General features: G+C 31.7%; 1 protein-coding gene across 1 annotated transcript in view; it reads right to left on the minus strand.

Moving 5' to 3' along the window:
• Window positions 1-19630, minus strand: part of LOC111042936 — a 39588-nt gene that overhangs the window by 14381 nt on the left and 5577 nt on the right. Inside the window, exon 2 of the mRNA XM_022327679.1 lies at window positions 3087-3191. Within this exon, the coding sequence (XP_022183371.1) occupies window positions 3087-3177 (91 nt within the window). The 5' untranslated portion in view covers window positions 3178-3191. The remainder of the gene's footprint in view (window positions 1-3086; window positions 3192-19630) is intronic.

The following is a 19630-nucleotide window of genomic DNA, read 5'->3' on the forward strand; positions in this document are numbered from 1 at the left end:
CAGCAATGTAATATTTCATCTGTTAGACCGCATGAGACGTCGTTATAATATAGAAATGAGTTATTGAAAGAAAACCTCTAATAATAAACCGTAGATTGCTTGGTATAATCTATATTGTATTAAAATTTAAAAACAATAAAACGTATAGTTTAATTTAATTGATATTTTTACGAATCGATTTGTAACGTAGCCTAATATAGTAATATTGCATGTGTGCACCCTCAGAGAGCTATAACCACCGGATGGTCTATAAACATAATATATATTGGTATTGGTTAGGACGGTCGGTAGTATATAGTTACCTACTAATATAATATATAGTATTGATCGGTTCGGGTTTCAGAAAATTATGCATGGCCTCTCACCGTGGTGGATGACTTTTCACAACTAGCGATAATATATATCACGATAGCCAAAGTCTATATGTGTCTATAACACTTTGGTAACGGTTCTGACAACATTTCAAAAGGGGAGGGTCAAATTTAGTACTATTAGTACTATGGCACAAACAATTGTCTTCTTCTTCTTGCTGAAAGCTATCCAAGCGTGAGTGCTTTTAAAAGTAAGTAACATTTTGATTGTTGTTGCATTATGTTTTAAACATTTAAAATATTTCCTGTTAATAATTACCATATATTATTGTTTTTTTTAAAAATATTTACGTATTTAAACCAAGCCCGTGTACCACCCCCACCAACCACGGCCCCTCTCAAAACCACCGCTGGAACACACACACACTCGGAAAACTGGCATACACTTATCATTATTTCGAGCAGACACGAACACGTAGTTTAATAAATGAATACATTAAAAACTATAATATAGCTATTTTGTGTGTGTGTGTGTGTGTGTGTGAACGTCCATTACGTTGTCATATGGACGGCGTTATATTACGAGATGTAGACGGGCTTTTTATATATATCGTCGTCGTAGTCTCATTTCTTAATGCAATATAATAATAAGTAAATCCGTCACGTCAGTATCGATTTATAACACACGGCGTGCACACACATTTATATATATATTATATACTGTATAGGTACTGCACCAAATACATATCATCGATGTCCCGACGAGACAGCCCCGCCGCAATTGTCTCCTCGACGACATATACGTCTCATATAATAAAGCACATCGCAAATATTATTGTATACCTATCCATCCTATATGCGATGATGTATGTATACCTACAGATAAAATAACGCTCGATAATATACAGGCGTCTGACGCGAGTGTGTTATTTCATCGATTCCCATTCGATTTCGCGTCCGTCTGTCATCCTGCAGCACACACAATCGGACGTCACTAATAAGCTGCACGGATCCGCGACCGTGTGTGTGTGTGTGTGTGTGTGTGTGTGTGTGTGTATACAATAATAATGTACAGGTGGCTAGCTGTTGCAGGTATTATTGGAATTTATTTATTTTTCACCGTCTTCTAGTTGTTATATTCTGCTATACGCTTCGTCATAACATCTTCTGTTCCCAGTTCGATTCACACAATCCAATTGTACATTTTTAAGTTACAGTACACACACACACACACACACACACACACACACACGCGCGCGCGGTTTTATTATTAATGTCTGTATATTATTATATTATTACAGGTGCGTCTATATGTAATATTATAACGGCCAGTGTCGCCGTTTCCGCCGTCCGTCGCGCCGTACCTATATACTGCTGCAGCAGTCATCCCATTCGACAACAACAACAACAATAATAATAATATTATATTATATTATATTGCATTGTGTCACACTCGCACACTCGTATCAATAATAACGACTGTATAATGTGGAATACAGTTTTCGGGATTTACAAAAGCTTAAAGCAAAAACCGTTCGTATTTAATCACGTATATGCGGTGGTATATTATGCCCAGGTAATATAATATTTTATATATTTGCGTTTACGTGTAGTATAATTGCCTTATGGCTTACACGGTATATAGTAGTATATATGTATTATGTATAGCATATAATTATGATATTATGACATTCGCAATTCTGATATGTACAGGTATTATGAATTTTAAATTATAATGTAATGGTACATAAATAAAGGTGTATACTGAATTTCAACTGAACGCATAATAAGAATAAATAAAAATGCATGCACCTGCAGAGATTATTTTTATAACCTACAGTGGACGTATTGGGGCCATTTGGACGATATTGTATACGTGATTGGTTTATCAACCGTGGAGTGTGGCTATTAGAACTTTCAAAGTGAATATATGACCTTATTTGAAATTTTAAATTCTCAGAATATGGTACTTATAGTAGATAATACAATTACTATCATATTAATTTGTACTCATTTAAATAATATCCATCATATGAGCTTATAATATAATCTTACAAATAATAATAATATGTGTACATTTCAAAGTACCTATACCTACGTTTTTTAGAATCAAATAATTCAAGTTGGTCAAATAAATTCATGTGTAAAGTACCTACTATTCTCATGATTTTTTTTTTAGCAAAAATACTTTAAGAAATATCTAAAAGCATTCTTAAAGTTCAAACTTTACTTGTACTTAATTTGCATGATAAAGGCTTATAGAAAATATCTATTTTGATTTTCGATTTAAGAGAAAACATTTTTTTTTTTACTACATAAGTGTCATACACCCTTGTCAACTACCTATGTGACAAAGATGACCTTACTATAAGGTACCCACGAAATCTGTTAGAAATGCATAAATAATGTTTGTATAAATTAAAATTATTATGTATTTCAATAATAATACTAAAAAACAATCGATTCAATAGGTTCTGTATATTCTATATATTATGAAAATTATTTTTTTATTTAATATTGGCTATAATTTACTCCTTCTTATACACACTATATTATAATATGCGGGTTGTGGGCAAGTGGATGCAATTTTAAATTGCTGCGAATATAGTCTCTTGCAATTAACTAGCTGCCTCTGTTTCATATTAGATTATTTACACTATGAAAGCTGAGTAGTATATAAATGTAAAATGACTACACATTTTATTTGTCAATTAACATTTTTTGATAGACAAAATCTGTTTATTTAGTAGAGTAATATATTATTATAATACGTACAAAGCACGCTAGCAAAGTTTGTCCACAAAAGTAAGAACAGTGACCATCTTGACCAACTACCGGAATGTAGCACTACGCCGGCAGCTTTCATATTTTAAACGACTCCTGAAACAGAAATAAACACACTTTAAAGTACTTACTATACATTTTAAAACAGTAAACCATCAATTGCTTACATAATTATATACATTTCAAACAACAATAATACGTATAATATATGCTTTCATAATAATAAGGAATATGTTTTTTATGAGTTCAATAATTCCCGTTAATGTTTCAATAATTATGGTCGGCATACCCCTTCATAAAAATAAATTATTATCTTTTCCAGTGTCAGAAAACAATATCATTTTAAGTAGGTATGTATGTGTATACCCTCGAAGATTAAGAAATCACTATAATATTATGTTAAGTATGTATGTTTTTTTTCAGATATTATTTTGTTTGACTTGGTAATTTATTCAAAATGTCTGTACCCCGTGGGTCAAAATTGTCATTGACGTAATGTCATCTATATAATATAATAATACTTCAAGTTATGGTTGTTTTTTTTATTTTTAAAAATTTAATCATGAGTTGAATAGACTACTGAAATATTGCTTGAATATTTGTCCGACGGGAAAAAAACCTCTGTATATGATTTGAATCACGAAATACCAACCATATTTTATACTAAAAACTATATAATTTTTTTTTTAATAATTTTTTGTCTTCTCTACCCATATGTATATAAACGGAATTCTCCGGAGCGACCGTACAAATCGAGTCGAATCGTTGTGCCGAGTTCAAGGAACTATCTCGGAAAATCGGTGGCCGCGTATGTCATTTTCTGTCTGCAGTATACGTATATTCGCAGACCACGTATGAACGACGTACCCATTGCTGGACAAAATTTTTATGATGAAAAAAAAATAACAGAATATAATAATATAGAAGTTTTGAAAAAATCATTTTCTCCGCTTTAAGAAATATTTTTAAAAATGCATAACTCAATGAAAAAAAAATATATAATATATCTCTGCGTGTCTATTCACGTTTCTGACCAAACCAATGTCTTTACCGCATCCGATTCGATTCCGAAACCGAGTAATTATTTTTAGATATTCATCCGGTAAATTGAACTGAAATATTATTCCTAAACGTTCATCCTCGATTTCGATAGTTTTGCACAAAGTCACGTGCAATAATATCTTCAATTTCTTATTATTCCTTCCGAAATTCAAAAAGATGATTTCTTATTTAAACAAAACGCTAGTAATTTTTTAACAAAAATGTGAATTTATTTCACCTATGTAGGCAGTTATAGACAAACATGATTTAACACAGAAATATTCTATAGATAGTAATTTCGATGTTAACAAGTTATTACTAATATTATATAAACATGGAAGCACAAGAATTTCTTAACCCTATATTTATATTAGTGAATCCATTATGTTTGATAGGTATTTTATTATTATTTTCGATCATAAAAAAATGTATGGTAATGAGATTGATGTATTCATTGTATACACTGCCAAAACTATCAGATCCCGAAAATTATATTCACCTCCGGTGTTATTATTGTAGAGGATGCAGTATATACGTAATACGTATACCTGTATATTAATAAAATGTTTAAATTACAGTAATCTGTATAGAAAGATTAAAGAAATATTTTGTAGAAGAATGCATTAAAGAATAACGGAATGTGACATAACATCGACGATTTTAATACGTGCTTAAATTGATGCCGATTATTTAAAAAAATATATTATACCTACCTAGTTACGTTTTTATAGCACCAAGCAATAAGTATAGACCCGTTCAGAGATATTTTGGGGCCCGGAAATTTGGAAGCCCAATTCACCTATCCAGAGCATAATCCTTAATTGGTCAAACTAGCGAAAATAATATTATGATCAACTATATATTATATTATACAATAAGTCAATAACGTCATACTTAAACGTAAGTATTCTTGTTGAGCTTAATTACTTAAATTCACCCATATAAATACATTATAATTTAAGTATAACATAGATATTTATCTGGATTCATTGTGCTATACTGTCACGAAACGATATATAGAAAGTCAAAACTTGTGTATTATATTTAATACTCGAGTTATAGCCGTCTACGCTGTCATGTCTGTGTAAAATCGTTGTACTTAAATCGCGGGCGTGCCACAATATTCGCCATGGATTTAAAGTTCTTTTAAATAAACGAACAAATTAAATTATACGGCAATTTTTTTTAAGGTGTAACCGTGCATGGAACACATTAACGTTTGAATTGCTTTAATAATAATTGACGTATGACATGCGGGTATTTATTTTGGCAGACGGGGCGTTAAACTCTCTTTGAACTGGGTCAGTGCACTGCACTGGCTATATTATATACATAGTTTATTGTTGACACTAGTGGGTAACGAAATAATAAAGCCCAATCGTTTAATCGTACAACTTACACAAGCAATATAGTAATGTACAAATGTCGAATAAAAACATAAATTCTATGTAATACCTACCGCCTACATTTATTTGATTTATTCCGATGACAACTGTATAGGCCACCAGTTAGATATAGCTAGGAGGTACCTATACCTAAATATAATATTATAATGACGAAGATGGTCACTCGCGGTGATTTCGATAATGACGTTGACACCGCGGGAAGTAAATGACGGAAGACAATCCGGCATTACGTTTTACGATGTGGCGCACAGGTATAGGTATCTAGTTAGAGTCGTGCGATCGTCTTGAATTTTTATTACAATAAAATATTAAATGAACCAAATATAAAAACGATAGTGCTGGTTGTTGCCATTTCCACGATAGGAAATCTCGTCGTTTTCCGAACTCGACCTGAATAATATTCGGCCGCAGTCAAGACGATAAAGATTCTTTATGTATAGTAAAGACCCCACACCATAGGTTTTCGTACATTCGACACGGTTATTTTTCCCTGTTTAATTATATCAGCAACTGCGCCCGGCGGAAGTGTGCATTGTAGAGGGGCGGGAAGAGGCAGGCCGCACACCGTATATAATGATATCTGGATTGTTCGGACGACGCGTACCAAAGCTATTGTTTTACCATATATACCGACGTGACGGCGGTATACCGTTAATCTCGAGGATCTGCTGTGGAGAGTTGTAAAGCCGTCCACAAAAATATAATAATAGTAATAATAATAATAACGATATAATATAATATAATAAAGGCGAGGGCATGTGGTGGTGTCCGGCACTCCAGCTCAATTTTATTCTTTTCGGCTGTAGCAATCAGAATTTACACGATCTCCGTTCCGCGCGTATATAAGCAATAATAGAACGATACATAATAATTGTTCATCTGTCACACTCGGCTTGCTGTAATAACGTATTTTATTATGTGTGCCTAAATATCTACATGGGTTGCGACGAGGAGCAGCGTGGTGAGCTCTGCCCGCAAATATAAAAATCAAATACAATGGCGCGATGAAGAGTTTTATTGGACTGAATGATCGCCCCGGTGACGATTTCACCTGGAAGTTGCAGTTTGACGATGACTAGACGCGTCGAGAATTATAAATTCAACGAAAATTGTCAATTGAAAAATCGAGTTCACGTAGACAATGCTCCGTGACATTATACACAGACGTCCTGCACCCTGCTCAAAGCGCCGAGCAATTGTTGTCTAGTGGGCAGATGAAAGAAAAATGGGTCAAATCGGCGAGTGGAAGAGAACTGGAAATAAGTTCGCTGTTGATTTAATTAGGTTTTCTCGATTGTCGGTAATTGCAACACGGGCAGAACCGAGGAGACCTGGGCACGTAGTTCAATACCGTTGGCTCGTTTTTTTTTTAATTTGACGAGGTCATCTCTATATGTAGGATATGCGATTTTCCATGATTTAGTCAAGCATTCTCTAAAAATGATGGAATTTTTTAGACGGTATTTGTACCTTTATTTATAGATATATTATAATATTATTTACTGCACATATTGTGTGTTCTTTGTTTTATTTCATTGTTTTATATTCGATATCTACACATGCAGGTGATATAGGTATATGCAGGTATAATATGAGTATATGACTTATACATAATGTATATAGATGTACAATACATAATAATTTAGAAATTTTTTCGTTGGATAAAATAATACCTGTTATAGCCATGACTTTAATGATATTATGTAGGTCCTATACGTCCTACCTATACCATATATGCATGAATATTGATTAATTATTTGTCTATTAAAGATTTCGGTATGTAATTGAGTGTGGTTGTTAAAATAATTATAATTTGTGATCTATTACGCTGCTATAAGTGTGATAAATGTTTTTTTCAAATATTATTTTTGTTTCTAGGTACTGAGATTTTACACGTAAATTACTGGATGCATCAACACATCCTTTGTTTAAATTCAAAGAGTAAAAAATATATAAGTGCATATATTTTCAACATTTAATGCGTTCCTTGATATAATGACTGATTTAAACATTTTTTTTAATATGGTATTACCAACCTAAATTCCCACAGTGGTTGAATTATTATTAGGTAAGTACCCATGTTGCAGTTCTCAGACCATGTTCAGCTAATACAATCAAAATTCAATTCGAATCTCTCACCACGCCATATATCATTCTTACAAATGCAATCTTCACACAAACACGGTTTTTATAACTTCATAAGGACCGCCATGTCGAAATACGAGTTGATAACATACACCGCGTGCCTTCAGGTTTGTAGGTATATTATCGTATCCAAAATATGTAGTTATTCCGTAAATATATTTATGAGTCGCTCATCGTGATCAAATCAACGTTTTTTTTCCACCTTTTCTTCTCTTATTTATTTTCTTACCGTTATAGCCATAAACCAATGGGTGTTTGATATTTTAATAGCCGATGGCCAGTCGTGCTTGCTTGAAGCACTCTTTTCGACTATTATAATGTATCCCTCATAAGTCATAACTTCATAAGATATTTTATAATGCGTCCATAAACATAAAATATATGCCACTGATTACACCCATGTTTACCGTAAAATAAAATACCATTTCAGGTTTGACACAAAAAGGAAAAATATTTTGAAACAAAATGTTTGTTTAAATAAATACCTGAAAGTGCACATATTTTATTATAACTTGAATATTATTCAATCAAAGTTCACCATAGAATAAATAAATACTTCTCTCATATTATATTATGCACCCTTTTTATTCCCGTTTATCTTAAATGAAGTATTAGTGCTACATTAATAAAATTAAAATACGATTATTAATTATTTTTAATTTACTTTAAATCGTTTTCACAATACATTATAAAAATAAAATATGTAGGTAATATACAATTTTGTTAAATAATTTGAATTGTTGAAGTTCAGTTTCAGTAACTGGTAGGTATAGTTTTAACTCGTGTACTATTATAGTAAACCCATATACTTTAACTCATAATTTTAAGCAGGAATAAATGTTGTTACTACACATTTTTTTCTGTAAAATATAGGTAATACAATAATATTCAAGTTTTCAGAAGGTAAAATTATTCTTAACTGAATCTAACAACATTTTTAAGTAAATCACTTTTATTTTGTTTATAGATACAAGCAGTTAACTGATTTTCGTGACCAACCAAAAGGTACAAGGTACCTATCCTAACCTATATAATACCTACACTAGTATTATAATCTACGGACCTGTTGTTGACAATCTGTCACATGACGTTATTTCTTATTAACCCCAATGTATTATATTATTCTTCACTGCAGTCTGATACCAAGGTACCAACTACCAATGTTACTCACGCGTAACAGACTGCGAACGACATTATAAATACCTATATAAAAAACTTTTGTCCCTGTGTTTATCCTCATTTTTTTAATCCTATACTATTGTTGTTCTCGGTATCATTGAATGCACGAATTATCAAGAAAAACCAATGATTTTGAGTTGGCCAAAAAAAAACAATAAATGTATATAGGTAGGCAGGTAGGTACGTATACGTATACATCATATTATTATAATCATCGGAATTAACGGGTTTCTTCTACGGTTTCGCGCGTATACGGTGTATGTCTTTTCGTTATTATTATCATCGCATCAGTGATTATATTGCGTGGATATCAATAGTGGTTTTATTATTATATTATGAGTACTGCGGCACGGTGTCACTTGTGCAGCAGTTGGCTATATGTACTGTGTCACCTGGAGCGGAAAATCATACGAGTAGCTGTTATTGCTATACCGCTAATATTATTTTAACTATTAAGTAAGTGCTCGTTATTATACTGTACGTTATGATTATGACGAACGTGTCATTTAAACGAGTAAAACAAAAAAATAATATAATGATTTAACTCGACACTGTGCACTGCAGGTTATGAGTTGCATACGCAAATTAAACCCGAGTTGTCGGACTTCCGGAACGGCTGCTGCAGTTTTCGCTCTAAACGTTTCTTGACATAATATTTTATATACATTATGATAATATGATAAATTACATCGATTTTATTTATCTTACAGGTAGGTTACCTATACGTTTTCCATGTCTTATATCTCTGGCTCCGGACGCTACAAAAATACCAACGTTGAATTTATAGTTCGCAGAGACACTAAAGTTCAATAGACGATATTCCAAGAGAGGCGGCTTATATTGTAAATACATTATTATATTTTTATATTATCTTTGATCTTCGATGTGCAGTCGTTTATAATAATTTCTATGTTTTCTTTTTCAATATGGACATAATTTTATCTCTGTTATCTTTTGATTTAGTGCACGTTCGAACACTAAACGCGTACCTATATATATATATCCACCACAGAAAGGAATAGTACACACATATATTATATTGCAGCTGCAGCAGATGACCGTTTTAATTCGACTCGACTACCTGAGAAAGCAATAGGTATATACGACGGATAATATCGAGTTCTACTATAGTTTATGGTCACAATTATATATGAATTTATAGATTTCACACAAAACGATGATGATAAACGTCCAAAACAAAAATATAGTTTTCTACGAATACAAGTATTTTATGAAACAAAACTGCGGTGGTCCACTTGCATGTATGTTTAAAGATGATATTCTTTGAACTAAAGTAAAACAGAATGTGCAACACCTCTACGTACATCGAGATATGGTGTTAATCAATAATTGATAAGTACCTATAGTATAATATAAATAACAACTGTTAAAATTAAGTTAAAAAAGTTTAACCTGTTGCACTATTTAACCATTGATGATTTAACAGTACCTGTGGGTATATTGGTTGAAATAATTTCCAAACAAATTCGATGATAATCACTGATTTTCGACTGTTTGAATGGAAACTGTGACATAAAAAAATATTTTGAACGGTTTAGTAATAACTAGAGTAGATTAATGATAGGTAGATAATGACATTGCAACAGTACAGAATATACTATACATATTATATATTTATTTTATGGGTGAAGGTCTCGAGGTCTGTAGACCGTAATATAGTTGACCATTCTTTATTTACTGCGTGACAAATTAATCTGATCCAATATATTCATGAAAGCCGCCGTCATGATCTTCTCATCTCTTAGGTGAACATAAATGAATCCGTTACTGATGAATACGGCAGTGAACGTCATCATTATTAAAATGGCATCTGCCGTACGTAGGTAGTGCCTATACTATTATGGTCCAGTTCTATCTCTTTATTTTTTTTTATCATTCTTGTTATTATCATTATTATTGTCTATTTGGCATTCGTTTACTGGGTCACACCGTACACAGTCGTCCCCCACGATTTACCTACCTATTTCTTTTCGCATCGTTTAGCGCCCGCACACAACTCCCGTTTCTAGTTGCTATATCTACTGAAACGAAACAATTGCCAATTACCAATGGAGATCAGTAACTAATCAATACACCGTTAAAATACTATTATAATAATTATAATATTCAATAATGTAATTGGATATTTTGAAAAATAAAAAACTTTAAATACATGGGGGGCAGTGATAATGGAAAGGATATCATTTTACATTATACCCATTAAGAATGATTGTGTTTTATCATACATCTGTTGAATCATCAAACAAAGTTTATAAATGGCTTTAGATAATTGATTATATTTTATTTCAGAATTGAATCAATGATATTATTTACCATTATAATCATCGAATAACTGTTTGATCAAATTACTTTTTAAACAATTATAATAATATTATATTTATAAAAATTAAAAAAAATGAATACCTACCTAATATTATAATAGGCATTTTTTTTTTTTAGTACCTACATAATCAACTGTGCACTTAAAATACTATGTTTTCCCTTTTCGAAATATCGTCATAATTTGTGAAGCTTGTCAATACTGTCCATACTACCCGCCGAAGTCACGAATCATATACGAATCACATTTAACACGCCGCGCCGTGCCGGTATATAAACTATAGTAGATAAATAATCGAATTCGAACACTACTCTTCAAATGACCTAGAATGTGCTCATCGTCTGGTTAATATGTAGGTATTTTCGGATGAAAAGAAATAAGTGAAATATCAAATATAACGGATCATTATAATAGCTATATATAGATACTTTATACATATATACGAGCCTTCTGGTTTTTGTATAACATTATAAAGGCTGTCAGGAAGAAGAAAGTAAAACGCCTCGAATTATTCTTGATGGTCTTTTGTTCATTGGTTTGTATTAAATTGTCACTAGAACACAGTGGATAAAAAATATTTGAATGATACGACGGTGGTGACCTAGTTAATGAATACGTTTAATAATCAAAACGAAACATAACCGTATCACGATTCACGAGTATATAGAGGTATACGTGGTGCAGTCTCTGCTATACAGCTGCTGCAATACTGTTAACGAACATAACATTAATTATGGTTTTTAGATTATATCATAGGTAATAATAAGTTTCCAGTAAAAATAAATTTTTTATACCGACGGTCTTGAAAATCATCCAACCATTTGGATTTTGACGGATGCATCGATGATGTTATTATAGCATATTATATGAATATTTGTCGGTTTAATTGAACTAAAGATTGGGCATTTTTTTTTTGCATCCACAAATGCTCCGATTCAAATCGAACTGTTCTGTCAATAATCAGTCCAATATAATACAACAACATGGTACCTATCAGCTACGATCTACATAAGTACCCCGCACCTAATCGTTGTTATTTACAATATAAGTAGAAAGTGCAGCAAAAATGTCGGTACTATCACGGGCGAATCATATTTAATTTTATTTTATTATATTCTCCTCAACAATAATTTCGCGTTTAAATATAAATTAGGTATTTTTACCTATATTTTGTATGTACGGACAAACGATTTTCCATGAACGTTTTCTCGTACCAATTCCACGCAGATTGCCGACAACCTACAACCGCGTGAATCAATATATACGTACCTATCTAATATTGAAACCATTTAGAATTGTGATTTATTTTCATTTTTTATTTTATGTTTTTCCAAAACGATTTTTTTAAAGTATTTAAAGTGTTTATAAATTTATTAATTTGACACGGGGTAGGAGTAGGACGAGTAGGTACACATTATAACGATATATTATATATATCTATATTCTATGTATATATTATGGATTATTTCAATCGAATTACACCCAAACGAGCTGTGTGCGAATTAAGCAACTATTGGTGACTATATAGGTACCAATGTGGCATATACATCGTCTTAGAAAATAGTAAATAGGCCCGTAAGATGACGAGGCCATAATTAATCTGTTTGTCCGTCATATATTGTTCGCTGGCTTCAAATACACAGTGTCTAGTGCAATCGGGATAATATTATGATGATCGTTAGACTTTTATTTTCCGCCGTGGATAATTCTGACGATGATATCGTGTTTTATATATACCTATTATGGTTTTCCGGCGAGTCACCTTCGACGACTATATATACCTCTGTAGGTACCTGGTACCTATACGGTGCAAGTAAACGTTCGCTTTTCCGACGACGATACACGTGTTCGTCGGAGAAACCTATAGGAAAAGTGTACATATATTATAATAAAATAATAATAATATATACTCATGTATGGTGTATGTGTGCACACCGTCGCCGCCGGTTTCCCACAAGAACTAATGTACCACAAACCGACGGACATTAACCCCGCCGGGCCGAGCCGTACATAATAATAATATTATATTATATTAAATAGGTACGTCGAGACGTCTAAACGACGGATATCACACACGCATTTAATAATAATAATAATAATAATGTATACAAGTATAATATATGCACGTGTATTATGACGTGTGTTGGTTCGCGACATTGTTACATTATTATCGATAATAAATGATATATAAATATGTATGTGCAGTATACCTATACCTATAATGTGAGACACAAACATAATAAATATTATTATATGCCTATGTATGGGTCTAGGTGGTAGGTATATAATATAAATATATAATATATATGATATTATGTATTATTATAATATATGTTATGCGTTGATGTGCGGCAATAGCGTCGCCTATATAAGTATAATATTATTATATCGTTACGCCGTACCGTCCGAAACGATAATAATTGCCTCTGTCAAATGTCATTTGACGTATAATTATGTACGACGAACGAGATGTCGAGGCAGAGGGAGAATACAAATACTTCTGGAAACAAGTTGTGCTTACCCACTGGCCACTACCCATATACAATATACACTATACAGTATGATTCGCCAAACATGCGTACCCCCATTTTATTAAATTTATATTTTAAAATAACCAATGTATCCAAATTCTGATTTTTGGACTCAAAGACTATATTTTTAACTTCTTGAGATTTGTTATTATTTATGAAAAGTTTGCGCCTTGACAAGTAATTCTGTTTTTCAAATAAGAACCCACCTTTTGTTTTTTAAAAATGTCACTACTTCCCTGACTCCAAATTCGAACATGAGGTTAATAAATATTATCTTCAAGTATACTTAAAAATTCATAATTTGAAGTAGGTACTCATTATTAAATGGAAAAATAGGGATACTTGATGAAACACCCTGTATATTATGTATGTGTGTGTATATTTTATATGGACAATCCGGTTGTGCGTATATTCCTGACAATATAATATATAACTCTATAGGTACGCCACAGAAAGCAAAACCAATTACTCCCCCGGCCCTCTTTCACACCCCACGGAGTGTCTTCAGCAATGATGTCAACGACATTGCGATATTCCGTCGAAACAGACGATCGCTCTAGGTTATCCCAAGTCTTTCGGTCTTGCGGTCGCCGGTCGTGGATGTCGGCGTATATATATATATATATATATTTAGGTAGGCACTTATTAATACGCATATTATAATATAATAACTGCAATGATCGTTTTCCGATTGTTTTCATTAGTCAAAACGTGTGCCGCCGATAAAGTAAACGACACGCCGTTGATATAATATCTGCAACGATATCGTACTGAGTCAGTCGAAAACGCATTCCAAATTCTGTGCTAATCAGTTTCCGCTCAAATCGTGAAATCGTCTTCTTCGGTGTTTCGAGAAATCATACATGGATAATATAATATTTTATCCGATAGTGCTATAACAATATTATATAGTCTGCTCGAATAATGTGTAATAATAATATAGATATAGCCATATATAGGTTTAAGTAAGCGTATTGTAGACGTACCGCGGTGTAGGTCGAATGCTCCTGTGCAGGGTAATTGATCGATACAATCGCAACTGAAGTGTATATTATATATTATGCTTATCGGAACATGATTTCGAAACCCAAAAGTCTTGAGCAGGATTTATGCAAAAAAATAATAGTATACACTGGATGATTCATTTAGAATACCACTCATTATTCCAAAGACTATAAACGTTTTTACAATATTTTTTCACATAATTTACAGTCATTACAAAACAAAATGCATTTTTGGAGAAAAAAGAAATTGTTACTATTTTTATCGGTATTTTTTTTTTTTTAATTTTATACTTTATTTAACGTCAACATGCATTATTAATTCCTTTTTTTAATTTCTAAAGCAGAATATTTTCGGAGTACTTCGGTCTTCGATAAATAAAACAAGAATTTTGGACGAGTATTTTATGAGTTATATACTTTAAAATCTTTAAATACTTACCTACAACTAATGACAATGTAATACCTACTCGTCCGAAATTTGATTTTCATGGATCCAAAAACTACGAATAATAAATATTATAATATGACGTTCTGCTTAGATGTATGTTTTTAAAAATATATGTTGTATTGTTGTCATTCCAAGAAGTAAAAACTTTACGTGGATGGTACACGATGTTTTCTAACTTATTAATATAATTATTTTTGTTGCGCAAAACTCGGCACCAAACGTTCCGTAAACGTTATTTTAAGCGTTTAAAATTATGAAAATATCATTATATTAAATTATCGTATTGTACGTTATTTTAACAATTAATTTTTTACTTTACTTGGGTTAACAAAGTGGAAACCTGATTTAAGTGGGTGATTTAACCCACTTTATTTGTCGTAATATAATATAATTATCATCATAAAATAATTATGGATAAACAATTAATGAACATTAAACACGCAATGTTCATGGACGTGTTATAAGCAATAAGCATAATAGAACTCTTATACAATAGTATTTTATCTTTTCTGTTTTCGAGAGGAACGAACCTTCATTCAGGCCGTTCAGGGTATGTAGCTGCATCGCCCCATGCGTACTCCTATAATATATGTTTAAAATTATTTATAATTAGTGGTTGAATTAAAATAAATTTGAACGTCGTCAATTTATACTCGTTTTCAAGTATAACTGTATAAGAGGTCGCTAAGTAATTTAATATGTACCTATAATATCAAGTGATTGTTGTAATAATAAATGATTTTTATGATGTGAACAAATATTTTGATCAAGTTTCAACTCGCATTGTATATACTATATAATATAAACACAATAGGAATTTCAGCACACCTGTTAAAATAAGATGCATCGGTAAATATATCACTAAATAGTAAATATATAAAATATTCTTATACCGTTGTGTTGGTTTAAATACAATATTGTGTACGGCAGTTGACATACGTATTATTATCGAAAATAATACCTGTGCGTGTTTGATTTCGGTATAATATCGCGTGGAATGTTCGATATCATTATTTTGTGAGACCTACTTATCGAAAATTGTATTTTTTTCTGCTTATTCTTTATTTATTTAGTGTTTACGTTACAGTATAATACATTTACGACGTATGGTTCATATTCGAGATCGTTAAAGTGTTTTAACCCATCATTATATAGAGGACACGGCAAAATGTTTATCGTAATAGATTTATCATTTTATTCACATTCCCGAGCTTGTATTATACGCATGGATACTTTTTTTTATTAAATAGGTACGACTTAATACAGCGTTACGGAATTTTCATTTCAAAAGCCGAGCAGAGAAAAAACTGTTAGTATACAGCGCAGTAAAGATGATAAATTAATTACCTAGTATAGCTTCATATAGTTAACTTCAAGTCTTCCAAGAACTACCTATTTAATTAGACCAATAACTGATGCCGAATATTATATTCATTGAGTTACGTTTATAGTGTTTATACCTTCTTACATGAGATTATATACGATGCTTATTGTTTTTAATTTGTTTCATATAGATTCGCTCATTTGTGAATCACATATTTCAAACTACAAAAATAAAATAAAATAATATCCATTTATGTGCATATGGTACGTATCTGTATATAATACATACATGTATTATATACCGTATATGCAGTACACCACTAATCACTTTATACCTATATATTGAGCAAAATATCGATTGACAGGCAAAACTATATTGGAAAAACAAGAAGATGACTTCTGATTTTTTATTTTATCCGATAGCTGGTATAGGTAGCTAATTAGATGGACGAAGAATATGGAGTTCATCCGTCCAGGGGGTCTAATATAACTACAAAAGTATCCTGCTGGTTGGTTCGTATACAAACAAAACAAATCATTTTCTTTTTTCATAAGTCTTAATCCACTCGGGATTTGCATCGATAATGCGAGTAATCGTTTGTTGTTTTTTCCATTTAGAAACCACACATATACATCGTTAAAACGTACAATTGCGGTCCAAAACGATATTCCCATATGAATTATGGAACGTGCAGTTAAAGGGTACCGATATAGTAATGTAAATGTGCATGATGCACAGTGCATACATTTATGTATAGTAATAACGAAAAAATCGACGTTTAAATAACTTTGCTCGTTCAGTATACAATCGCCAATAACTAACAATCTACGTATTATTATCGTATTAAAAAAACATACATAAGTTTAATATGTTTTAGTGTACGTACCAACCATAGAGAGTACGAGATCAGAAAATTACTACCTACCATATGTTGCCGCAATAGGGAACACTTAATTTACTGCAACTTACTATCCTACTGAAAAAAATATCGTAATCGAAAAAAAAACATAATTGACAGAAAAATCAAAATTTTCAATTAATTCGACATTTGACATGCTCCCCGGGAGGCACGAGCACACATAGTCCACCCCCTTGGGTGCGGCGCCATCTCCGACCAGAGATATCAATAGCCTTATTTCAGACGGTTGAAAAACACATTTGACGTTGCGAATTTTCCCGCCGTAAAATACCGGCTTTACTGCTGCGACTATAACTAATTAAGCGAGTGGTCGATAATAATATATACACATCGATGTTCGCCGTTTTTTTCTACATACTTCCCCCGGAAAGTAATAACACCCGTTAAGTTTTTGCAATGTACCCATCGTACCACTTCACATTCCACATAGAATCCTGGTTGCCGTTACTAATTGCTTGGAAGCATATATATATATATAATACAATAATACATGTTTCTTATTTTAAGCCCCGCACAAAGAAAACATTATTGATCGAAAACATTAAGTTCAAAACAATTTTTATGAACAATTCCCCCCCCTTCGAATTGTGCAGGTAAACGATGTGGTCGGTTCTCATGTGCAGTGCGAATTCCATTACGGCAACAACGAATGTGAATACCCGCTCACCCTCCTCGACCTTACGCATTTCATTGTTCACGAACCCACTGCAGGTGTATTATTCCGAAGTCAAACACACACACGTACAAATATATATAAATGTATTTTTCTTTTTTTATCATTTACGACCCGTCATTAGAAGTCAACGAGGGCCGCCATGAGAAGCCGACACTTCCATCGATGTGCATTGTTACGAGAAAAAAAACATTCATCTTAAAACCTATAATATTATTAACTCGTCAGTCGTCATTAATGATATATTATTATAAAAAAAAATGTTCCAAAATATTATTTTGCTATGGCATGCACATTTTTAAGATTGATTGTCAAATAATTTTAGTTCAAAAGTGAAAACTGACGATTTCAGATTAATTGGTATACCTGCCTATAATATTGAAACATCCAGTGTGAATGAGATGATGTAAGTAGGTAGAGGTACGATAAAAAAAAAAAAAAATGGATTTGTACTAGAAATATTATTCAGGACGATCGTTTGCCGAAATCGATTTCATTGGCCTTAATTTATCGTTACAAATTACAATACACAAAAAGAAAAAAAACAACATGGACGGATTGTAGAACAAACAGGAAAATATAATAAACAAGTGTTTTTACTTCATGATTTGCATTTCAAAAATATTTGTTCTCTTGAAAAATATTAATGATAAATTATTGAACGATTTTAGAATTAATCTTTATATAGTTATTATTTTAATATTAATATAAAAAATTATATTGACAACTATTGTAACATAGTTTTATCATTTAAGCTATAATTTGTAACTTATGAATAAACATTTTTTAATTTATTCAGGTATTTATGATGAAAAGAATTAAGTAATATACTGTGTTTGATTACACCTACGTGGCTACGTACAAAACGTTTGAATTGATCAAATTGTTTATAATTAGCATTAATTTATTTTAATATATGTTTTGAAATGCCAAAATACAGTAAGTACTAAAATACTAAAATCCGAGTCACACATGTCGGGTTTTCATTAATTATTAGTTGTACTAGGTATTTATTTAAACCAGATAATTAACGTTTAGCAGTAAACATAGGTCCACCAACCGTAATTATTTCATTATTATGTTTATTAGATATTACTAGGTCACTTTTTCGGGCATAGGTACTTAGGAGTCTACACGCGCCACCAATTTTCAATATTGCTTATTTGTTTTACAAATTTTAATTGTACAACATACATATTAATATATTAAAATAAATTATATTATGCATGAACACTATGTAGAATAACATATGATTAAAAAGAAATAAACTGTACTTACAATACCTAACAAGTAATAACTAACCGACAAATGTACTGTTGAAATATTTCTAATGTTTAAATTAAAAAAAGTTATAATTTCCGTTCTAGTTTTAGGTCGTCAAACTAAACATCTAATGCCGTACTGCAAATAAGTGTATATTTATATTATTTGAAAACTTGTTCTAATCATGGGCCTTAGATAATGTTACATTTTATAAAATGTAGAAAATATTTAAATATTTAACCCATACATTATTGATAATAT

The sequence above is a fragment of the Myzus persicae genome, unplaced genomic scaffold, assembly GCF_001856785.1.
Source record: "Myzus persicae strain clone G006 unplaced genomic scaffold, MPER_G0061.0, whole genome shotgun sequence".
NCBI classification, from domain to species: Eukaryota; Metazoa; Arthropoda; class Insecta; order Hemiptera; family Aphididae; genus Myzus; species Myzus persicae.